Source organism: Chiloscyllium plagiosum, unplaced genomic scaffold (assembly GCF_037043375.1).
Source record: "Chiloscyllium plagiosum isolate Xiang-an unplaced genomic scaffold, Cpla_swu_hap1 HiC_scaffold_17, whole genome shotgun sequence".
NCBI lineage: Eukaryota > Metazoa > Chordata > Chondrichthyes > Orectolobiformes > Hemiscylliidae > Chiloscyllium > Chiloscyllium plagiosum.
In genome coordinates, this window is record NW_028270155.1 from 67,868,525 (window position 1) to 67,890,859 (window position 22,335).

A 22,335-nucleotide genomic window follows, 5' to 3' on the forward strand; every position below is an offset into this window, starting at 1 on the left:
CTTGCATAAAGATATTTCGTGAAGTGATTCACTTTGACAGGGTAAGGCAGCATGACTTAATGTCTTTGATTTGAAAACTCCACTGATCCAACCCTACCTGCACCCATATTTTTCTGACCCAGCCCCATATCTATTACTGACTGCTTCAGGGGCCAATTTTTCTACCACTTCTTTTCTAATTTGTGTTTTGGGAATAAGAATTTTGCTGCATGTTGTTTGTGGCCTATTCAAATTTTTTGGTTAGTGTTGAACAGAGGGTAGCTGGTTCAATATGGAGTGGGAATGCACATTGCTGCTGACACACTACTCCCTGGGCATTTTTAATACAACTCTCACATGGTGTTGTATAGCATTTGCAGTAATTGCAAAACTGGTCTGCTGCATTAGCTGACAAGCAGTATTTGACTGAGGAATATAGGAGTGGGATATGATTTTTCAGAAAGCTGAACTCTCTTAAAGAGATTAGGCTTGAAAAACACAACTTGCATATATGGAATGAATTAGGCACACTATGCACAGGCAATACTTATCTTTTTTTCACTCCTGCCCCATTTGCTGTCTTCATTCATACTGTTGTTTCATCTTTAAAACAAAAACAATGAACTGACTAAGTTTCTGTGACCCAAATCAAAGCACCTAATGACCACATCTTGGCAATCACATAGTTCACCTACATAAACCATTGTAGTGAGGTTTGATCATGAATTATGTTTCATTGATTACAGAACCAAACTGTCAACACTGTGTCTAGTATACTTTCATGACCCAAGATTTTTATCTTCTGAACTTTTCATTCTATTCCAGAGTATTACTAAACCAGAATTTCTGTGTACAGAATTATTCCAGGTCATTCTTAGCCACAGGTTGGGCATCTGAAGAGTTACTATATTAAACAAAATCCGTTCATCAATACAGGAGAAAGGAAGAGTTAACCTGAGCTGTGCTAGTTAAAGCAAAGTGCTGTACTGCAAGTGTTGGAGATCAGAACTAAAACTGAGAATGCTGGAGGAACTAAGTAGTTCTGGCAGCATCTGGAGGGAGAGAAATACTTGAATCCAACATGACTCCTCTTTGAGTAAACAAGGATCATATTGGGCTTGAGATGTTAACTCTCCACAGATACTACCAGTCTTGAGTTTCTCCAGCACTGTTTTTATTTATCTTGGGTGGCTACTGTTGTCACCTAGCAGTAAATTTGAGAACAGTATTGTGTTGTCAGGAGCTTGGGTGAAGGATTGCTGCACCACCTCTTCACTGAGATGGTACTTACATAATCCATCAAAAAACTCATCGTGCCGATGCCTTGTCAAGTATACAACATTGTGCAATCAAAAATTAATGTGATGTCTACTGTGGAAATGCATTTTCAACCACTGTGTCTTGCAATAGTTCATCTTGGCACAGATGCAATGTGTATTGTTGGCTGAAACATTTCTTGTTGATTATTTGTGGTAGAGTTTCCTAAAGAGTTTCTGTCATGTTGCCTTTGTGCTGTACCTCGTGTAATGATCCTGTTTTTTTCCACAGTCAAGGACTCCAGCTCTTGTTTTCGAGCACATTGATAACACTGACTTCAAGGTGAGCTTGTAGGTGCATTTGCATCTTATCTATTTCATTAAGATTACTGTTTAGTCCAGTAACAAACTGACAATGTTTTTACTCACTTATGCTAAATTTCCTTCCCCCTCCCTACCCAATATCACATCCCCCATCTTCTCTCTTTGTCTAGCAACTGTATCAGATTTTGACAGATTATGACATACGGTTCTACATGTATGAAATATTAAAGGTGAGTTGAAAGCTAACTGATTATATAAACTGAGTAGTAATAGTGTTAGTATATTTATGTTTTGGTAACCTTTGGGGTTATCTCCACCATCAGTGCCCTGTCCACCATCAGTAATTGATGTGGGTCCTAAACTTCTTCCAATATCAATGTTTACTTCACTTGGTATCCAATGAGTGATTGACATTAAATTGATGGGAGGCCACTCACTTCAGGATCAAGCAATTTATGCTTCATCTGGTGGTCCGAATGAATGGGTCTTATGAGACTGCTGTATAGAGAGCTAGCATGGACTCTGTGCTGAATTGCTGCTTTCTGTGCTGAAATGACTTATAATCCATTAAATGACATCAAATGACTCTTCACTGCCCTCTGCTGTCATGATTTGGAGGTGCCAGTGTTGGACTGGGGTGTGCAAAGTTTAAAAATCTCTCAACACTAGGTTAGGGTCCAGCAGGTTTATTTGGAAGCACAAATAAACATGTTGGACAATAACCTGGTGTTGTGATTTTTTAATTCTGCTGTCATCGTATGCTGGTGCTTTAGTGGTTATTTTCTGACTATTGAAAGCGCGTATGCTGGTCTCCACACTGGACAAAATGTTAAATCTATCATTTCATTCTTGTAAGCAATGCTGACTTAAAAGCAAGGATAAACTGGAAGAGGTCAATTCTGATTTTTTTGGGGGATTTAATCTTAAAGCCTTTTTGTCTAAGACTGAAGGGAATATGAATACATTTAAAAAGAAAGGTACAATGATTAAGTTGTAGGATTTCCCAGAATGAGTCATCCATGCAGAATGTCCTCATCTACATTAATATGATAATTTGGAAGCTAGTTTCTTCAGGAAGGAGGATGTTCTGATATTAACCATTCCAAGTTGCTGTGTTTCAAAGTACTGGAGGTTATTTTAAGGCATGGAGGATGTTTCTCACTTTGACTTGATAGCAGAGTAAGTGGGACAAAAGCTGTGGAATGACATTGGGAAATTGTGCAAAAATAATAACAAGTTTAAAACTCTTCTCCCCACAGGCCTTGGATTACTGCCATAGTATGGGCATTATGCATAGGGACGTGAAACCACATAATGTGATGATCGACCATGCACAGAGGAAGGTATGGGCTGACTGCAGGTTTGACTGTTTTATGGTGGGGGCGTGTCATCGTGAGCAGCAAAATGTGTGCGAACATTTGGTGTTAACTGAAATGTGTTCTATGACTCACTTTCTCCACAGTGTTGTAGCATCAGGCTGCTACTTCAAGGTTACATTGAGCTTCTGATGAGATGTTGTCAATTAAATTGAAATTTAAGTGAGTTTACAGATATCTACTGTTTCCAGTTTTCTGGTAAACAAAGAGGGCTGCTGCAGCAGGTGAGCTGATCAGATGGCTGACAAATGGAGTCTGTAGCAAGTTATGTAACCCGGTTACTAGTCATTTAAGATCAGTTTCCCAGCTCCCCTCTTTGAGTAGTTTTGTTTAGATTATTTGCTTTCTACTGAAGGGCATGTTTAATCAAAGAGATGAAAAGTATTTTCTCTTTGGAACTTGTTGCTGAACCACACCAGTGAATTGGTAGATCTGCTCATTCTAATCTCCACCTTGTGAAACTGAAGTAAGAGATCAATTTTCTTGGCTTTCATTTTCTGCTTTCTCCTTAATTCAGAGTTCCACTGTGTCCCATATATATCAATATCATTTTAAAGCACGTTTAGTTCTATCTAATTGACATTTCAGATTGATAACCGTATTCTCATGAAGAATACTTGTGGGAAACGATTTTGGAGAAGATTTGTAGTTCAGTTTGTGGATCCGGTTGTAAGTTTGCAAACTGAGCTGATAGATTTGCTCACAAATGTTGCATCACCAAGCGAGGTAACATCATCAGTGAGCCTCCAATAAAACGCTGGTGTTCTGTCCCGCTTGCTATTTGTGTGTCTTGGTCTGTTGTGGTGTTTGACATCACTTCCAGTTCTTTTTCTGACAGGTTGGTAAATGGGGTACAAATCGATATATTTGTTAATGGAGTTCTGGTTGAATGCCAGGCCTCTAGGAATTCCCGTGTATGTCTCTCTTTAGCCCGTCCCAGGATGGCCCTAGTGGAACTCGTGTCCCTCTTCATCTGTGTATGGCTACTAGTGATAGTTGGACAAGTCTTTTGGTGGCTAGTTTGTGCTCATGTCTCCTAATGGCTAGCTTCCTGCCGGTTTGTCCAATGTCATGTTTATTGCAGTCTTTGCAGGGTATTTTGTATATGACGTCTGCTCTGCTGGTTGTTGGTTTTCTTTTTGGATTAGATTAGATTACTTAGGGTGGAAACAGGCCCTTCAGCCCAACAAGTCCACACCGACCCTCCGAAGAGCAACCCACCCAGACCCATTCCCCTACACCTAACACTACGGGCAATTTAGCACGGCAATTTAGCATGGCCAATTCACCTAACCTGCACATCTTTAGACTGTGGGAGGAAACCGGAGCACCCGGAGAAGTCTGGGGTCTTTTAAATTCATCAGGAGCTGTTTCAGTGTGTTGGTAGGTTTTGTGGGCTGCCATAATGCCTAGGGTCCTAGTAGTCTGGTTGTCATCTCCCAGACGTCTTTGTTTGGCGGGGTGTCTAGAGTCTCTGGGGGTGTTGTGTTGTCTTGTTTAGGTATATTGTGTAAGAATTGAAAGACTATGCTTATCGGGTACCTGTTGTTCCTGAATACGTTGTACAGGTGTTCTTGCTGTGCTTCTCCTAGTCCCTAGGTGCTGTAGTGTTTTGTCTTGTTTAAATAATGTCCTGATGCAGCTTCGTTTGTGGGTGTTGGTATGATTGCTCCTGTAGTTGAGTATCTTGTCAGTGTGTGTGACTTTCCTGTAAATGCTGGTCTGTAGCTCTCCATTGGCTTTGTGTTCTACTGTGACGTCTAGGAAGGGGAGTCTGTTGTTGGTCTCCTCTTGTTGACCTTTATAGTTTTAAGGACGTTGTTTGTGTTTGTGGGTTTTTTCTAGTTTGTTGCGATCATGATGACCAAGGTGTCATCCTCATAGTGGACCCAAAGCTTGGACTGGGTCTTGGGAAGGAAAGGCTGTTCGTTCTAACCTCTGCATAACTGCTTCTGCCTGATATTGGTGATCTCATTGGTGTCCTGTTGATTTGTTTGTAAATCTTGTAGTAGAAGGTGAAGAGGGTTATGAGGCACAGATCTACTAGTTTGAAGATACTGTCCTTGCTGATGGAGTTAGTGCTGTCAGGTGTTTGTGTTGTTGGTTCATCCAGCAGCGAGGCCAATGTTTCTTTTGGCTCGGGTAATGTTTATCGATGTGAATAGGGCCATCGTGTCGAAGGAAATCATGACTACCTCGTCCTCTACCTTGGTGTCTTTGATGTTAAGGAATTCCTGCATAGTGGCTTGAGTCTTCTACGTGTTTCAGTTTGCATTGCAGTTCCTTTGCTAATCTGTATGATGGTGTACTGGGAAGTGAGACTTTGGGACTGAGGGGGGACCCCTTATTTATGTACCTTTGCTAATCCAAAGAAATGGGATGTGTTGGATACTTTAGGTTTCATTCTTTTGGAGGTCTGTCTTGTTAATTTCACCTGTCTTATGAAGTCTCCTTAGGGGATGCTGTAATATGGTTTTCTAGCTGTGGAGTTGGGTCCATCGCCACCTGTTGGTTGGTGTTGGTATCTGCGAGTAGTGTGTTTGCTTTTTCAATGTACCAGCAGCAAACATTACATTGGACAGACGGGCAGGAAACTAGCCACCAGGATACATAAGCACCAACTAGCCTCAAAAGACATGACCAACTATCACTAGTACCCATACATACAGATGAAGGAAAACATCAGTTCGACTGGGACAATACATCCATCCTGAGACAGGAGAAACAAAGACATGCATGGGCATTTAACTCTATTAACAAACATCGATTTGGACCCCATTTCCCAACCCTTCAAAAAGAACCAGACGTGATATCACCCACCACAACAGACCAAGACACACAAATAGCAAGCGGGACAGATGTTACCTAGCATGGTGACGAAACATCTGAGAACAAATCTACCAGCTCAGCTAGCAAATCTACAATCTGAGTTGTGGGAGAAGTGGACTGTTAAAATTTGAGCAATAAAATTGCATGTAGTATCGATTTACCAGCTAATATCTGATTACTAATTTTCTCTACAGCTTCGGTTGATTGACTGGGGACTGGCTGAGTTTTACCATCCTGAACAGGAGTACAATGTTAGAGTAGCCTCCAGGTACTTCAAAGGTCCTGAGCTGCTAGTTGACTACCAGGTACAATCAAGATACAGGATTTATCCTGTTTTACACTCCGCGGGCATTAGAATATCTTATTGAGGGAGAAGTGTATGGAAGTAGTGTACGATTTCTGTACTGAGGTTCTCTACGTTTGTCTCCTTTTTAATGTCATCCTTGCTGTCAGTGAAAAAAGAACATGAAATAGAAGCTCTGTTGGGTAAAGCCCTTCAAGGCTGTTCCACTGTTTAGTGCATGGCTGATCTTCTGTCTCCCTTTCTGGCATGCTCCCTTTATACCTTGATCAAAAATATCTTTCTCAGCCTTGCTCAACCATGTACATTTACAATCTACTGAGGCTGAGAATTTGAAAGACTTTTTATTCTAATTGAAGAAACTTCTCATTTCAATCTTGAATCATTAATCCCTTATCCTGGGTCTAACCCTGTATTCTCGATTCTTCAGCCAACCCCTCTATCAGAATCTTGTAGGTTTCAAGGAGATCACCTTTCATTCTTCAAAACCTCAAATCTACATCCCATTTACTCTACCTCTCCTTTTTAAACAACCTTCTCAACACAGTGGCCATTCTAGTGAACCTTGGCTGTACCACCTCCAAAATAAGTACGCTTTCCCTTAACATATGCACTTTCTCTTAAATGGCTCAAAGTAGTCCAGATGTGGTCTCAAAAGTCCAGTGCAGTAGTACATATTAGAAATAGGAGCAGGAGTAGACTATTCGGCCCCTTTGAACCTGCCCCACTATATTCTGTAAGATCATAGCTGTTTTGTTCCAGGCCTCAACCCTCTTTCATACCAGCTGCTCATAGCCCTTAATTTCTCTATTTGAAATATCTATCTACCTGTACCTCCCCTTTAAATACTTTCATTTATTAGCCTCTATAATTCTCTGGGTTAGAGCATTCCATATATTCTCTACTGAGACAAAGTCATTTGCATGTCTATCTTAAATGAATGTTCCCTAATTCTGTAGCTTTTTTAAAATTGTGCACTCCATTCCAGTGGCAGTGACCTCCATGCTGTTGACCACCTTGATTGCTTGTGGTGTTTGCAGGTGGAAATTATGTTCCTTGTACAATTGCACCCAAGTTTCTGAACACTAATGGTTTAAAGTTTCAAGGCCTTTTAATTAAAAAAAAAACTGCTGTTCTAATTTTATCAGCAAAGTGGTTAAACTCTTCCCCACATTATGCTCCTTTTGTAAAGAATTATTCACTCATGCCCTTTGCTGGTAAGGCTATCCGTAAATGTCCCAGACAGCAGTTAAGAGTTAACCAAACTGCAGTGGGTATAGGATTCGATCTGTACAGAACCTGTTCGTCAGACCAGGTGAGGATGGCAGAAGGGACATTAGTGAATCAGATGTGTATCATTGGTTACGTTTTCTTCATTCGTTATTTTTGAAACTGAATTCAAATACCCTCTGCTTCCATGGTAGGATTCAAACCCATGTTCCAAGAGCATTAACCTGTGGTTCTGGATTACATGTTCAGTAACATTATCTCTGTGCCATTGCAATTGTCTTGTCCACTCAACCTGTCTATATTTCTTTGGAGCTCCTCTATATCCTTCTCACCATTTATATTCGCATTCAACTTTGTTGCCAACAACCTTGAATGCATTACTCATGGTTTTTTCATCCAAACCACTGAATGTTAATTATAAATGCTGAGATAACAACATTGTTTCTTGAAGCACTGCACTAGTTCTTGAAAGTCTTGTTTAACTTGACTGACTGCTTCCTGTCTGTTAACTCATTCTCCATCCATAGTAATATATTGCCCCAATCTCTCTGAGCTCTTAAATTTCATATTAATCTTTCTGTGGCACCTTATTGAATACCTATTTGAAATTCAAGTATGTTCTGTCTTCTAACATATTTGTTACATGCTCAGAAAATTTTACTATATTGTCCAACTCTATGTTGACTTTGTCTGATGACACTGATTTTCTAAATGTATTGTTTGGGCTTCCTTAAGAATATATTCCAGCAGTGGGCGGCATGATGGCACAGTGGTTAGCACTGCTGCCTCACAGCGCCAGAGACCCGGGTTCAATTCCCGCCTCAGGCGACTGACTGTGTGGAGTTTGCACATTCTCCTCGTGTCTGCGTGGGTTTCCTCCGGGTGCTCCGGTTTCCTCCCACAGTCCAAAGATGTGCAGGGTCAGGTGAATTGGCCATACTGAATTGCCCGTAGTGTTAGGTAAGGGGTAAATGTAGGGGTATGGGTGGGTTTCGCTTCGGCGGGTCGGTGTGGACTTGTTGGGCCGAAGGGCCTGTTTCCACACTGTAATCTAATCTAATCTAATCAGTCCCTTAACTTCTCCTGAGATATAATCATGTACTTCAACTGGATAATATCTTTCCATTTTGATCCTTCCCATCTCAAATACAGGAACTAGAGCAAGACATGTTTATATGGGGCATATGTATTTTTTAAATAGGGCAGATATAATGCTGTCGTTTAAAACAGATATCTGCCTTGTGATTTAATATAACTGTTTGGATGCAGATTTTTTGATACCTAAGTCTGAGACTCACCAGTCCCTTTGCACCCTTTCCTTTTACAGATGTATGATTATAGCTTGGATATGTGGAGTTTGGGCTGTATGTTGGCCAGCATGATATTCCGCAAGGAACCTTTCTTCCATGGACATGATAATTATGATCAGGTAAAGTTTTGGACATCTAACAGTAATAGCTGTAAGAAGATGAAGGCTGAAAATCAGCTGACACTTAAAACAATAAATTAGAGCTGTTATCTTGGATATCTTGCAGAGTAGAGCAAGCATCTAGTTGCAATGAGTCAATACAATTGCATCAAGAATTTCTTCAGAAGTCAGTAAAGGATCAGGCTTGAAAGGCCTATTCGTTGTTTTGAAGTTATACCAACAGTTGTAGTAATTTCATTTGATTACCTTCCAAACTCTAATACAGGGTTGAAAACTCTTTCTTTGTATCGGTATTATCTTTTGAACAAAATTCAGTTTTATAACCTGAATACCACCTTCCATGTCCTTCACCCACCCGCACACCTGTTATGACATAGGCTGCTTTTAGCACAACCAACTCATTTTCACTTACTTATGGTCCCCATTATCAGTTTTTTTTCTCTCTTGAGCATACTATCACTCCTTTGCCTTGCTGACTGTCTCTTGCTCACTCACTCTTAGCTCCATCTTCCTCATCCGCTGTTCCTTTTCTCACCCCACCACCACATTTCCTAACCACTATCAGTTCAGAAGGGTCACTGGGCTTATAACATTAACTCTGCTTTCTCTCCACAGATCCTGCCAGACTTGTTAGAGTATCTCCAGTTTTTGCTTTTGTTTCAGATTTCCAGCTTCCACAGTTCTTTGTTTTATTTCAATTTAAATTCAATTATTTTTTAAAATGAACAACCCATGTATCTTATCGCAGGCAATTTAAAAGTTGAAGACTGGTTTCATAAACCTTCCATCAGACCTGATACTTCACTGACTTCTGAAGAAAAGTAATTGCTTGTTATTTTGTTAGTTGTTTAGTCCTCTGAGAATTCACGGTTAGGGAAAACTATGTGAGTCTTTAGCTTTTCTGTTTCCCTTTCTAGCAATGCATTTCTGCATCTGGACAGATTAAGTGTGATGGAAGGTAGTTTTTTTTTTCTGGACTTGACAATATTTGTTTTTCATTAAATATGTGGAAGCTCTTGCAAACTTGGAGCTGAGTGCCGAACTGGCACATTTGCTGTCCATGACTGAGGCTGTGAAGGCAAACAGACCATTTACCACATCTGCATGCTTACTTTCAACAACTGGTGTACAAGGGTACCCAGGTCTCCTTTTCCCAGTCTACCGTCACTTCAAGTAGCAATGTGCCTGCCTGTTTTTGCTTCCAAAGTGGACAATCTCATTTATCAAAATTTATTCTTCCTCCTCCATGCATTTATCTACCTATTCAACTTGTCCAAATTATACTGTTGCCCTTCTTACAGCTCACCCTTCCACCCAGTTTTGTGTTTGCACGCTTGAGGATATTATATTTGGTTCCTTAATCTAAAAGTTCAAGTAAACCACGTCCACTGGCACCGCCTTATCAACTTGTTACATCCTTTAAAAATTCCAATGTACTTGTCAAGCATGATTTCCCTATTGACTGTGATCTGATTTCCAAGTTCTATGCTATTAAATCTTTTGATTTGGACTCCACTGTTTTCCCCAATTCTTCTGCCTCTGCTCCCAGGAAGAGCAATTCAACTCCAGGACATCCCAAATGGCCTTCTATTTCAAGGACCGCAGTTTTCACTCCCACGTGGTCAACAATGCCCTCGCAAAAGATGTAAAACCCGTGCCCACACCTCCTTCTCCCCCCCCCCCCCCGCCCACCTCTCTCCAAGGCCCCAAAGGATCCTTCTACATCTGCACCTAAACACATCATCTACAGCGTTCATTGTTCTTGATGTGGGGGAGACAGGATGCTAACTTGCAGAATGTTTCAGGGAACATCTCTGGGACACACTCACCAAGCATCTCCACTGACCTGTGGCCAAACACTTCAATTCCCTCTCCCATTCCAAGGACATGCAAGTCCTGGGCGGCCTTCCACTGCCAAATCTGAGCTACCCGATTCCTGGACAAAGAATGCCTCATTTTCCGCCTTGGGACCCTCCAACCACATGGCATCAATGTCCAACTTCACCAACTCCCTCATCTCCCCACCACCACCTCCTCCCAGATCCAACCCTCCAATTCAGCAACGACCTCTTGAACTGTCTTACCTGTCCATCTTTCTGCCCACTTATCCACTCCACCCTCCCCTCCGACCTATTGCCATCACCCCCGCTCTGCATTTACCTATCGCCTTCCCAGCTACCAGCCCAACCCTTACCTTCCTATTTATCTCAGCCCCTTCTCCTGCCCAATGCGCCCACCGCCCCCCCCCCCCCCCCCCCATTCCTGATTAAGGGCTTATGCCCGAAATGTTGATTCTCCTACTCCTCAGGTTGCTACCTGACCTGCTTTGCTTTTCCAATGCCACACTTCTCAACTCATATGAAAACATCTAAATATTAAATTCTAAAACTGTTCAAGGGGTTTGTCTCTCTTTCACTTTAGGGCTCTATGTTACGAATGTTAGTATTATTGAATGTTGTGTTATGAGATTAATTCCAAGTTGACTACTTTAAATACTTGCAAATCCTGACAATTGCAGTTTAAAAATATTGAAGCATTGGGTGAGCTATGGTGTTGCAGACAAAGGAGTTCTCTTTTATGTGGGAGACTGTTGTACACCTGTGCTCAAATATGCCCTGAAGAAGAAGAATAGAAGGGAGAAACCTGGAAGTCTTGGTTAGAATGTGGATTAGATTAGATTAGATTCCCTACAGTATGGAAATAGACCCTTCAGCCCAACAAATTCTCACCCACCCTCTGAAGAGTAATCCATCCAGACCATTCCCCTATTTACTAATGCACTTAACACTATGGGGCAATTTAGCGTGGCCAATTCACCTGACCTGCACATCTTTGGACTGTGGGAAGAAAGCAGAGCACCCGGAGGAACCCACGCAGACACTGGGAGAATGTGCAAACTCTACACAGACAGTTGCCCAGGGTGGGATCTAACCGGGTCCCTGGCGCTGAGGCAGCAATGCTAACCACTGAGCCACGGTGCCACCCTGTGTTAATATTTAGGCTCAATTGTAGCATTCTTGGTTGCTTCCTCAACATTGACGGATGTAAAACTACTATCTTCTCTTTAGCTCCAAAGGAGTGTTTTTGGATCACAGTTAGTTTTGCCAGGCAATTCCTGACTTTGAAGGTGTTGTATGATCTAGCTAAGGTTAGATTACATTCGTTTAGATTCCCTCCAGTGTGGAAACAGGCCCTTCGGTCCAACCAGTCCACACCAACCCTCCAAAGAGTAACCCACCCAGACCCATTTCTCTCTGACTAATGCACTTAACACTATGGGCAATTTAGCATGGCCAATTCATCTGACCTGCTCAGTTTTGGACTGAGAGGAAACCGGAGCACCCGGAAGAAATCCACGCAGACACTGAGAATGTGCAAACTCCACACTGACAGTCACCCAAGGCTGGAATCGAACCTGGGACCCTGGTGCTGAGGCAGCAGTGCTAACCACTGAGCCAAAGGTTAATAGTTTATAGAACATACGTAAAACAGCACAGTACAAGCCCTTCAGCCCTCAATGTTGCACCAACCTGTGGAATCAGTCTGAAACCCATCTTACCTAGTGTTCAATTTTCATCCATAATGTTTCGTTCTCAAAATTGATTACTGACTAACCTGATTCTCAGATTTCTGTATTAAGAAAATCAATTTGAACCAATGGCAGCTGTGTACAGCTTTGGTAATGAAGTTCTCTTTTAGTAAAAATTTATTGGTTCTGGTTATTTTCTCAAACCACTGACTACCTAGAGATACTGAGGAGTGCTATATAATTATCTTGCCATTGAAGTAAATATTGTCAGCTGTGCTACATGGTTCCAAGTGACCCTGTTTGAAAGCTGGTAAATGATAGATCACATTGGTCTGATCATCATTACATGCATCAGTATATTAAATCAATTCCATGTTTATCTTCCAGCTTGTTCGTATTGCCAAGGTTTTAGGAACTGATGAATTGTTTGACTACCTCAAGAAATATCACATTGAACTGGATCCTCGATTTAATGATACTTTGGGCCAGTGAGTAGTAGAATTAAAATTAATCATTAAAAATATTTGTTAACCTGAAGTACTTGTTCCCTGTGACCTGATATTTAAGTGCACATCTTTTGCAAGGGGAAGACAGAAGTACTGAAAAGTTCATTTCAGAAAAATCTGTATTATCAAGCGAGTTAGGGCTTCAAATGTTTAGACATGATTCCTAAATTTGAATTAAATTTTGGGCAAATAGTGACTTAGAGAAATCGGGAGCCATCAGTCTGAGTTCTGTAAACTCTCATGGAGTGGAGAGTTAAGAAAGATGATCCTTAAGATAGCACAGCACACTTTTGTCCACTGGAACGAATTCCTTCTTAATAAATGATTACTGTTCAGATCTGGTAAGGGTGCAGGAAAAACCTACATTTAATTTAAGTCAACTTGATGTATTCTGTTCATTTAATGAAGAATAGTGCATTTTATAAATTCACTATATGGTCAAAACATGATACATTGTCACTTAGTAATGCAGAGCTTGAAAATGCTATAGCAGGAGATGCTGTTGAAGCTTTGTCTTGTGTTCACCGGAGCAAATGCAAGAAATTTGATACTTTAGAACGTAGGTTTGATATCCAGACGTTTCATTACCTGGCTAGGTAACATCGTCAGTGGCGACCTCCAAGTGAAGCAAAGCTGTTGTCTCCTGCTTTCTATTTATATCTTTCTCCTGTATGGGGTTCCTGGGGTTTGTGGTGATGTCATTTCCTGTTCGTTTTCGGAGGGGTTGATAGATGGCATCTAGATCTGTGTGTTTGTTTATGGTGTTGTAGTTGGAGTGCCAGGCCTCTAGGAATTCTCTGGCATGTCTTTGCTTAGCCTGTCCCAGGATAAATGTGTTGTCCCAGTCGAAATGGTGGTTTTTTTCATCTGTGTATAGGGCTATGAGGGAGAGAGGGTCGTATCTTTTTGTGGCTAGCTGGTGTTCGTGTATCCTGGTGGCTAACTTTCTTCCTGTTTGTCCTACGTAGGATTCTGGCTGTGTTTGGCCAGAAACCCTAACCACCTTACCATACATCAAAGAAGTTTCAGAAATGACAGCCAGACTACTAAGATCCCTCGGAATCCTAGTAGCACACAAACCCACCAACACTCTCAAACAAAAACTAACAAACTTAAAGGACCCAGTACAACCCATGGACAAAACCAACGTCATCTACAAAATTCCATGCAAGGACTGCCACAAACACTACGTAGGATAAACAGGAAGAAAGTTAGCCACCAGGATACACGAACACCTGCTAGCCACATAAAGACACGACCCTCTCTCTCTCGTAGCCCTACACACGGATGAAAAAAAACACCATTTCGACTGGGACAACACATCTATCCTGGGACAGGCTAAGCAAAGACATGCCAGAGAATTCCTAGAGGCCTGGCACTCCAACCACAACACCATAAACAAACACACAGATCTAGATGCCATCTATCAATCCGAAAACGAACAGGAAATGACATCACCACAAACCCCAGGAACCCCATCCAGGACAAAGATATAAATAGAAAGCAGGAGACAACAACTTCGCTTCACTTGGAAGTCGCCACTGATGATACCTAGCCAGGTAATGAAACGTCTGGATATCAAACCTACAGCTCAGCGAGCAAACCTACACCCTAAACCTCAACCTGAGCTACAAACCTTGCAAATTTGATACTATTGCACAATTCTTCATGACTGCTAGTCTGTGTTGTTTAATTGGTCAGTGCATTCAGCTAAGTAAAAGATTGATGTTTCAAGACCATCCAGGGTGGAGTTGTCATTATTTTCACTCTACCTGCTTGTGGGGTTTGGGTAGGGGAACATTTGTTATATATGTCCAGGATGGTTTTCTTGTAACAGTGTGTAAATAGGCCCTCCAGGAAAGGGGCCACATTAGGCCTGATACTGGGGAATGAGCCTGGCCAGGTGATCGAGGTTTGTGGAAGAGCAGTGACCATAATTCTAAGTTTTTTTTATAACTTATGGGTAAGGATAAGAGTAGTCTTCGGGTGAAAGTATTAATTTGAGGGAAGATTAACTACCACGATAATAAAAACTCTGAAATATAGACAGGGACAGCAGTTTGAGGGTAAATCCTCTTCTGGCCTATGGAAATCTTCTAAAGGCCAGTTGATTGAAGTTCAGGACCAGCATCATCCTGTGAAAGTGAAGGATAAGTATGGCAAGGTTTGGGAATCCTGGGTGATGCGAGAAATTGAGTGTTTTGTAAAATGAAAGAAGGCATATGAAAGGTTTAGGAAACTGAAGACAGAGCCCGTGAAGAATACTAATATAGCAGGAAAGAACTCAAACAAGGAATTAGGAGAGCTAAAAAGGGCTACGAAATGATGTTAGCAAACAGGATTAAGGAACATCTCAAGTTTTTTTTTATATAAAAGAAACACTAGGGTAGCTAGGGAAAGGGTAGGTCCACCTGAGCACAAAGGGAATTTGAGTGAAGCCAAAGGAAGTGGGTGAGGTCATTAATGAAAACTTTACATCAGTATTCACAAAGCAGAAGGATGTAGTAGATGGTGAGTCTCAGAAGTTGATATTCTGGGAAATGTCAATGTTAAAAAAAAAAAGTGTTAAGTGTTTTAAAAGGCATTAAGGTAGACAGGTCCCCAGAACCTGATGGATCTATCTCAGAATGCTGAAGGAGGAAATTGCTGGAGCTTTGAAGAAAATCTTTAAAACCTCTTTAGTTACGGGAGAGGTCCAGAGGACTGGAGAATAGCCGATGTTGGTTTGTTTAAGAAGGGCAACAGAGATAATCTGGGAAATTGCAGGCCACTGAGCCCTATGTCAATGGTAGGGAAATTATTGCAGGAGATTCTTTGTGACAGGCTTTTTATGTACATTTGGAGAAATATAGACTTCTTAATGATATTCAGCATGATTTTGTAGGAAGGTAGCACCTCAAACTTGATTGAGTAGTTTTGAGGAAGTGACGAAGGTGATTGAGGGAACAGTGGCAGATGTTGTCTATGTGGACTTTAGCAAAGCATTTGATAAGGTCATGGCTGGCTTATATAAAAGATGATGTCACATGGGATCTGTGGTGAGATGGATACAGAACTGGCTTGGTCATAGAGAGTTGCAGTGGAAGGGTGTTTTTCTGACTGGAAATCTGTAACTATGGGTGTTCCACAGGGACCCCTGCTGTTTGTAATATAATAAATAATTTGGAGGAGAATGCAGGTGGTTTGATTATTAAGTTTGTGGATGGCACGAAGATTGGGGGCGCTGCGGATATTAAGGATTGCTAGAGGAGACAGTAGGATACAGATAGGTCGGAGACATAGGTAGAGAAATGGCAGATGGACTTTAATTTGGACAAACTTAAGTTGATGCATTTTGGAAGACCTAATGCAGGAGGGAACTACACAGTAAATAGGAGAACCCTTAGTTGCAACAACCTAGGGTATTAGGCATACAGGTCCACAGTTCCCCTGAAAGTGGCAACACAAATGGATAAGGTAGTCAAATAGGTACATAGCATACTCTCCTTCGGTTGGGGCACAGAGTTTAAAAATTGGCAGGTCAGACTGCAGCTCTATCCACAGACCCTCAGTCACAGATCCTTCAATCCAACCAGTCCGTGCTGTACAATAATTCCAAACTAAACTAATCCCACCTGCCTTCTCCTGGCCCCTATCCCTCCAAACCTTTCCTATTCATGTACTTAACTAAAGTGTTTTTTAAGTATTGTAACTGTACCTGCATCCACCACTTCCTCAGGAAGTTCATTCCACATGCGAATCACTTTGTTTTGAAACAGAAATTGCCTTTCATATCTTTAAATTTCTCTCTTCTCACCTTAAACATATGCTCCCTACTCATGAAATTTCCTATCTTAGGGAAAAGACACCACCTATTAGCTCTAATGTAAACTCCTCATGATTTTATAAATCTTTATAACATGTCAATCTCCTATGTTCCAGTGAGAAAAGTCCCAACCTGTCTATCCTTTCTTTATTTGAAATATTGCGTACATTTTTCGGTTGCCATGAAGGATGTGGAGGCTTTGTAGAGGCACAGAAGCAATTTGCCAGGATGTTGCCTGGTTTGGAGGGTATTAACCGTGAGCGAAGAGATTGAACAAACTTTGTTTGTTTTCTCTTGAATGTCAGAGGCTGATGATTGACCTGATGAAAGTTTTTTAAAAGATTATTAGAGGCATGGATAGAATCGGATAGTGGGACTCTCTCTCCCATGGTAGAAAAGTCATTTGCTACATGACGTAGATTTAAAATAGAAAGAGGAAATTTAAAGGAGATTTGAGAGGCAAGTTTTTTACGTGGGCAGTGGTGCGCCAGAGGAAGTGGTAAAAGCAGATACAATAACAACGGAGAGTCATCTTGACAGATATATGAATAGACAGGGAGTGGAGGGATATGCACTTGTGTAAAGGCCAAAGGTTTTTTAGTTTTGAAAGCCATCATGTGTTCGTGCAGTCTTGGTGGACCAAAGGCCTGTCTGTACCTGTGCAATACTTTGTTCTTTGACTGCAAGTTACAAAGCGTCATATGCAGTCTTTTTTTTTTGACTAAATTCAAGTCTTAATTATTCTCGAATAAGTTCAGTGTTAGTATCGTCATTAACTTCAACTAAAGCTATAAACTTTCTAATAAATCACCCGCTATTCTCCAGACATTCTCGAAAGCGCTGGGAGCAGTTCATTCATAGTGAGAATCGGCACCTGGTCAGCCCGGAGGCCTTAGATTTGTTGGACAAACTTCTTCGCTATGATCATCAGCAGAGGCTTACAGCTAAGGAAGCAATGGAGCATCCATACTTCTGTAAGTATGAGCAAGAATGTTGATCTGCAGCTTTACAGAGTTCTGTCTAAGCTCAGGGATATTCATGGGAGTCATCTATTTTCTTTGGTTATACTACTGTTTCTCGTTTGGGTGGAGAGGGGAGTTTCTCATAATTTGTCCCATCCCTCTATTCAGATCACAAATTCAGGTTACAATGCTGTTGTAGTGAGAGCAAATAATTAGAAGAAAGATAGACTTGCATAACTATAGCATTTTTTTTACAAGCACCAGTTATTTCCAAGCTCTTTAATATTTTAATATTTTCGAGCTGTAGTCATGACTAAACATGACAGCCAGCTAGCATACAGCAAACTGCCATGGACAATAATGTGGTAAAGGTGAGGTTGTGTGTTCTTATGTCAATTGAGGGATAAATATTGGACACAACATTGGGGAAAAAACCATAACTTTTGTTCACATCAGTGCCAGATTTCTTTTACATCCACCTGAAAGCACAGGTGTCCTTGGTTTAAAATCTTAACTATAAACAGCACCTCCAATCCTTCAATATCACACTGGTGTGTGTCAGCCTTTTATTTGCTAAAGTCTTAATGTTGGATTGGAATCTACAGCTTCTGACTTGGGTGTGTGTGCTACCCACTGAACAATGGCGTACACTTATTGAAGAGTGTGACCCTATCTCACTTTCCAGATATCCCAGTTCCCACTGAGTTAAAACTTGCCCAGCACCCCCACCTTGGAGAAGGTAGTAAATAGTCAATCTTCCTTTGTGCATCTGGACTGATTTTAAACTGGTGCGTAACAATTATTGGGTAGGTCAGTGATCTGTCAGTGTCTTTCAGATAACTAGAAACTGAGCCACAAAATACTGATAGATAACCCTTTATCCGAAAAACTCCAAAATCTGAAGGTTTTTTGTGAAGTTTTTATCTCATTAACAAGATGTGGTGTGCAAATAGTTAACCCAACTCCACACCCACTCGATGTGTGTCACTCAGATGTAATGTGGGGGGGCATGGCCCAGCACTGCAGGCCTCAATTCTGTCTCCGGGTCCGTTATTCAGTGAGCCTGCTGTTTGGTAAGATATTTTAAGAATTTAATCGTTGAACTGACACTTATTCTGAAATTCGAAAAATTCCGAATTCCAAAAACCAGCTAGTCCTGAGTGTTTTGGATAAAGGATTGTGTACCTCTACTATGAAATATGAGGCAGGAGTGGATTGTGGCTGTCACTAAGTTGGTTAACTGTTCCACCTAGGAATGGAGTGCGCATGGAGCAATTTCAGAGTAATACAAAACAAGTACCTTGTTTTCTGAAAAGTATCCTAATGCTCTTGTTGCCCTTTTATATGTTAGGAGTATATCGCATTTTCTTGGGAGTCCATGAATATTGATCCATGTTAAAGAACCATTGGTTTGTCAGAAACCCTGTTGGTATCTGAATATAACTTTAAAAAGTGGCTCTGAATACTTTGTCATTGCTGCCCTGTTTGTTGTGGGTGCTATTAAGGATACTCCCTTTACATTGACATATAGTATTTTTCTAATGGCAATTCAGAAATATGAAGATTCTGTCTGTCATTTTATCCCCCACTGCAGTTTCGTTAACAAGGATTCTTGAGTCTGTTGACTAATGGGTTGCAGTAGTTGGTTTGGAGCATCACTATTGACAACCAGCAGTTATTTCAACTGATTTGTTTATTCCTCTCATTCCTTGCCCATCTCAGATCCAATAATCAAGGAGCATTCGGATGGTGCTCGGAGTAACAGCTCACATGTGCCCAGTGTTTCTGCAGCTGTACGATGAATCCTTCTGCTGTCAGCACAATTCATACTGCAAGACGATGAGTTACAGGTTTTACAGGGGAGACATTGGGCAAAGAAGAGCTATCACAGTCTAGGAATGTGAACTTGTGACTGCAGCTACACAGGTGACCATGGCTTACCCTAAATCCAGTGGCAACACTCTTCTACATCCATTTATTTTAGATTTCCATTTATGTTTCAGAGAGAATTACAACTTACTAGATATTTTGGTTCTGAAATTAAATGTTTTTGTATATTTATATATTTTTTTTGTATTGTAATAAAATACCTAGAATGTGTTCAATTACCAGATTTCCTCGTGTTGTCCTTTCTCCCCATCTTGTTTCTGTAAATATTTATCCAATTTGCCAAATGCAGTTAATATCTTTAAAAGAAAAGCTATAATGAGCTCAAGGTTCTGAGCTGCTCATGAACAGTCCATCGTTGGGTACGTGCTTTTTTTTATTTAATCCAACCTCTGTTTAAAGTCGCACTGTCTTATCTCCAGGTGATTCTAATCAATTCTAGGTCTCTTTTGTAAAATTCAAACTTTGTTGGTATCTTTGGGCAGATGTGCCCTGTAACTGCTCATTCTCTGGTAATGATTCAGATGAATTATCTAGCTATTATTTGATGCCTTGAGTTGCTCTCTTGTTCACACCATCAGTCTTGGCTGTACTGTGTTCCTTAATACAATGATCTGTGGATAAGCAGGACAGACTTGGTGGAAAGGGGAACTCTATCCAAAGTGATGCTGAGTGCCATTATAACCTACTACAGGTTGTAACAATAAAGCAGCAGTACGATATTCTAAGAAAGTTTAACTAACTTGATTGGAATGGAGCTAATAACTTGAGCACAGAAGGTATCATTTGATGTTTCTGCTACAGTTCCATGTCCTGGGCTGATGCTGACCAGTGTTTTTATTCGCAGACGGTGTTTCCCTGGAGGCTTCAAAAATGCCACACTCACCAAAGTGCACGTTTTTACAACCAATTGCTGGAAATGTATGGGATCCAAGAGAGAATACAGAGAGCTGTGCAGGCACATCATTCACAAAACAAAAACTGAATAGTTTAGATTTTTGTTCCAAAAAATTTTGTTGAGACAATCTATTAAATGCCATACAAAAAAAACAACTGTACAGAGTGGGCCTGGGCTATAGCAGGTGACACAATCGCAGTGTAGCAAAGGAGCTGAAGACATACCAATGGGTAGAAGGAAGACAGGGGTAGCCACAAAAACCTACACTTTGTATATATGATATGGGCTATGGCCTGGATGAAAATATTACAACTTTGTTTGGAAAAAAAAAACTACGGGTGCTAGAAAATATGCTTGACCGTGTGCAGGGAAAAGTATGTGAAGTACAAATGGTTGGAGCGCTTGCCAAAAGAAAAAGCATGAGAATGTTTACAAATTGTACAGTTGTTAATTGCAGTAACATGGTAAATTGTTCCATTACAACTTTCATCTAAGGCAAACTGCTGTGTACCTGATGCTAAATCCAATCAATTAAGTACTGCAGTGTACAGATTGGGAAATCCTGATCCAGACAACATTCAACCCTTTTCAAAGGGTTAAGGGAAAATTTCTGTTGGCTAATATTTAAAAGAAAACCCTTGCATGTTGATTTTAATTTTTTTTAAAAATCTGCATGGGGTATGACTTTTTCAAATTTTGCTCCTGACAAACTAATTACAATCTCAATTGAAACATATTTGCTGCTTTAGTAACAGAGGCTGTGTTAAAGCACTTGTAAGTAATGGAACTTTATCCTTCGCAGATCCCACGCAATCACTGAGTGTGATCCACTTCATTAAGGTTTGTTTATCCAAATTGGCCAAGCAAATGAAATTATTTTTTCTGAACCCATTTGCTACAATCTAGTGCATGGTGTAGTGCAAAACTGTGCTTCATTTTAACCGTGTATCAGTCAGTTGACTTGTTTGTGTGGGGTTGGTGCGATGATGTGATGTACCCAATTGATGACAGCTATCATTCTAAGACCCAAGTTAACAAAATAAATAAAACATGGAGTTATTGGCATTGTATGCAAGTGTGTCTGGATTAATACAAGTACTGTAATTTTTGTTTATTCAGAATAAAAACATTGAGCAAATGTAAGTATTCTATGGTTCTTTTGTCAAAGAAAACGAACTCCTTAGTTTGTGTTTTCTGTATCACCCAAGTTTGATGTGGTTTTAAATTGGTCGTGATTTGAACTAAAGTACCCTGAGTTTTGACCATTTTGGATATCTCTAGTTACAGTAAATATCATGGGTTTTTAAAAATAAGCTCGATATTCTGTGCTCTATGAATCTCTGGCAATGGGAATTGAATAAGAGAGCAAGAGTAAGTCTATAGAAAGAAAGCCCTTTTAAAGACTGCTTCATTATGCATATATAGCATGTCAGTAATTATTTTACGATGACATTACCAAGCATATGACCCAACCTGTATCATTTTCTCAGCATCTCTGATGCTAGGAACAAACATATATCTTATGTCTCCATAACAGATCTGTTTACCTCCCATCTTTCTTTCCAAGATCTGGTTATGAGCTGCAGATTCTTCCTTGTTTTACCAACCTTGTTAATAGAATGATTATTGCTTTTTACTGGCCCCGCAAGTTCCTGCTGCATAATCTTTCAAGCAAGTTGTCATGAGTTTGGTCTGACAGATTCATCTTTTATGGGTGATTGCTGTGCTATTGCTGGTTCCTGACTGTCCTTTAGTATAGTAACATAAAATTGAAGATAAACATTTTTGGATTTGCTACAATCATCTGGTAAGAAGACCTGATCTAAAATCTAACCAAAAGTAAGCTGATACTTCCTGTTGTGCTGTTTCCCATTAGTCAGCGACAGCCTTAGGTGCTTCAAAGAAATTTTCCTTATTATTTTAAAATGAAATCAGTAAGAGGATTAACATTAAGATAACATTAGGATAACTGTTTAAAGAAGCATTTTATTGTAGATTTCATTAGGCGTTTTGCTTGTGATTTT

General features: G+C 40.5%; 1 protein-coding gene across 3 annotated transcripts in view; it reads left to right on the forward strand.

Moving 5' to 3' along the window:
• csnk2a2b (casein kinase 2, alpha prime polypeptide b) overlaps window positions 1-21,449 on the forward strand; it is a 69,094-nt gene extending 47,645 nt beyond the window's left edge. Inside the window, exons 4-11 of one of the 3 annotated variants that reach the window (XR_015759989.1) lie at window positions 1,528-1,578; window positions 1,730-1,789; window positions 2,819-2,902; window positions 5,959-6,069; window positions 8,623-8,724; window positions 12,641-12,741; window positions 13,728-14,318; window positions 17,390-17,518. Coding sequence is in view for 2 of the 3 variants with exons in the window: in XM_043707287.2 (XP_043563222.1) it covers window positions 1,528-1,578; window positions 1,730-1,789; window positions 2,819-2,902; window positions 5,959-6,069; window positions 8,623-8,724; window positions 12,641-12,741; window positions 17,390-17,538; window positions 19,249-19,328 (738 nt within the window). In the remaining variant the exon portion in view is untranslated. Of the gene's footprint in view, window positions 1-1,527; window positions 1,579-1,729; window positions 1,790-2,818; window positions 2,903-5,958; window positions 6,070-8,622; window positions 8,725-12,640; window positions 12,742-13,727; window positions 14,319-17,389; window positions 17,539-19,248 lie in introns of those variants that run through there. The other 2 variants (XM_043707288.2, XM_043707287.2) reach the window with 2 other exon arrangements.
• Window positions 21,450-22,335: the final 886 nt, after the last annotated feature.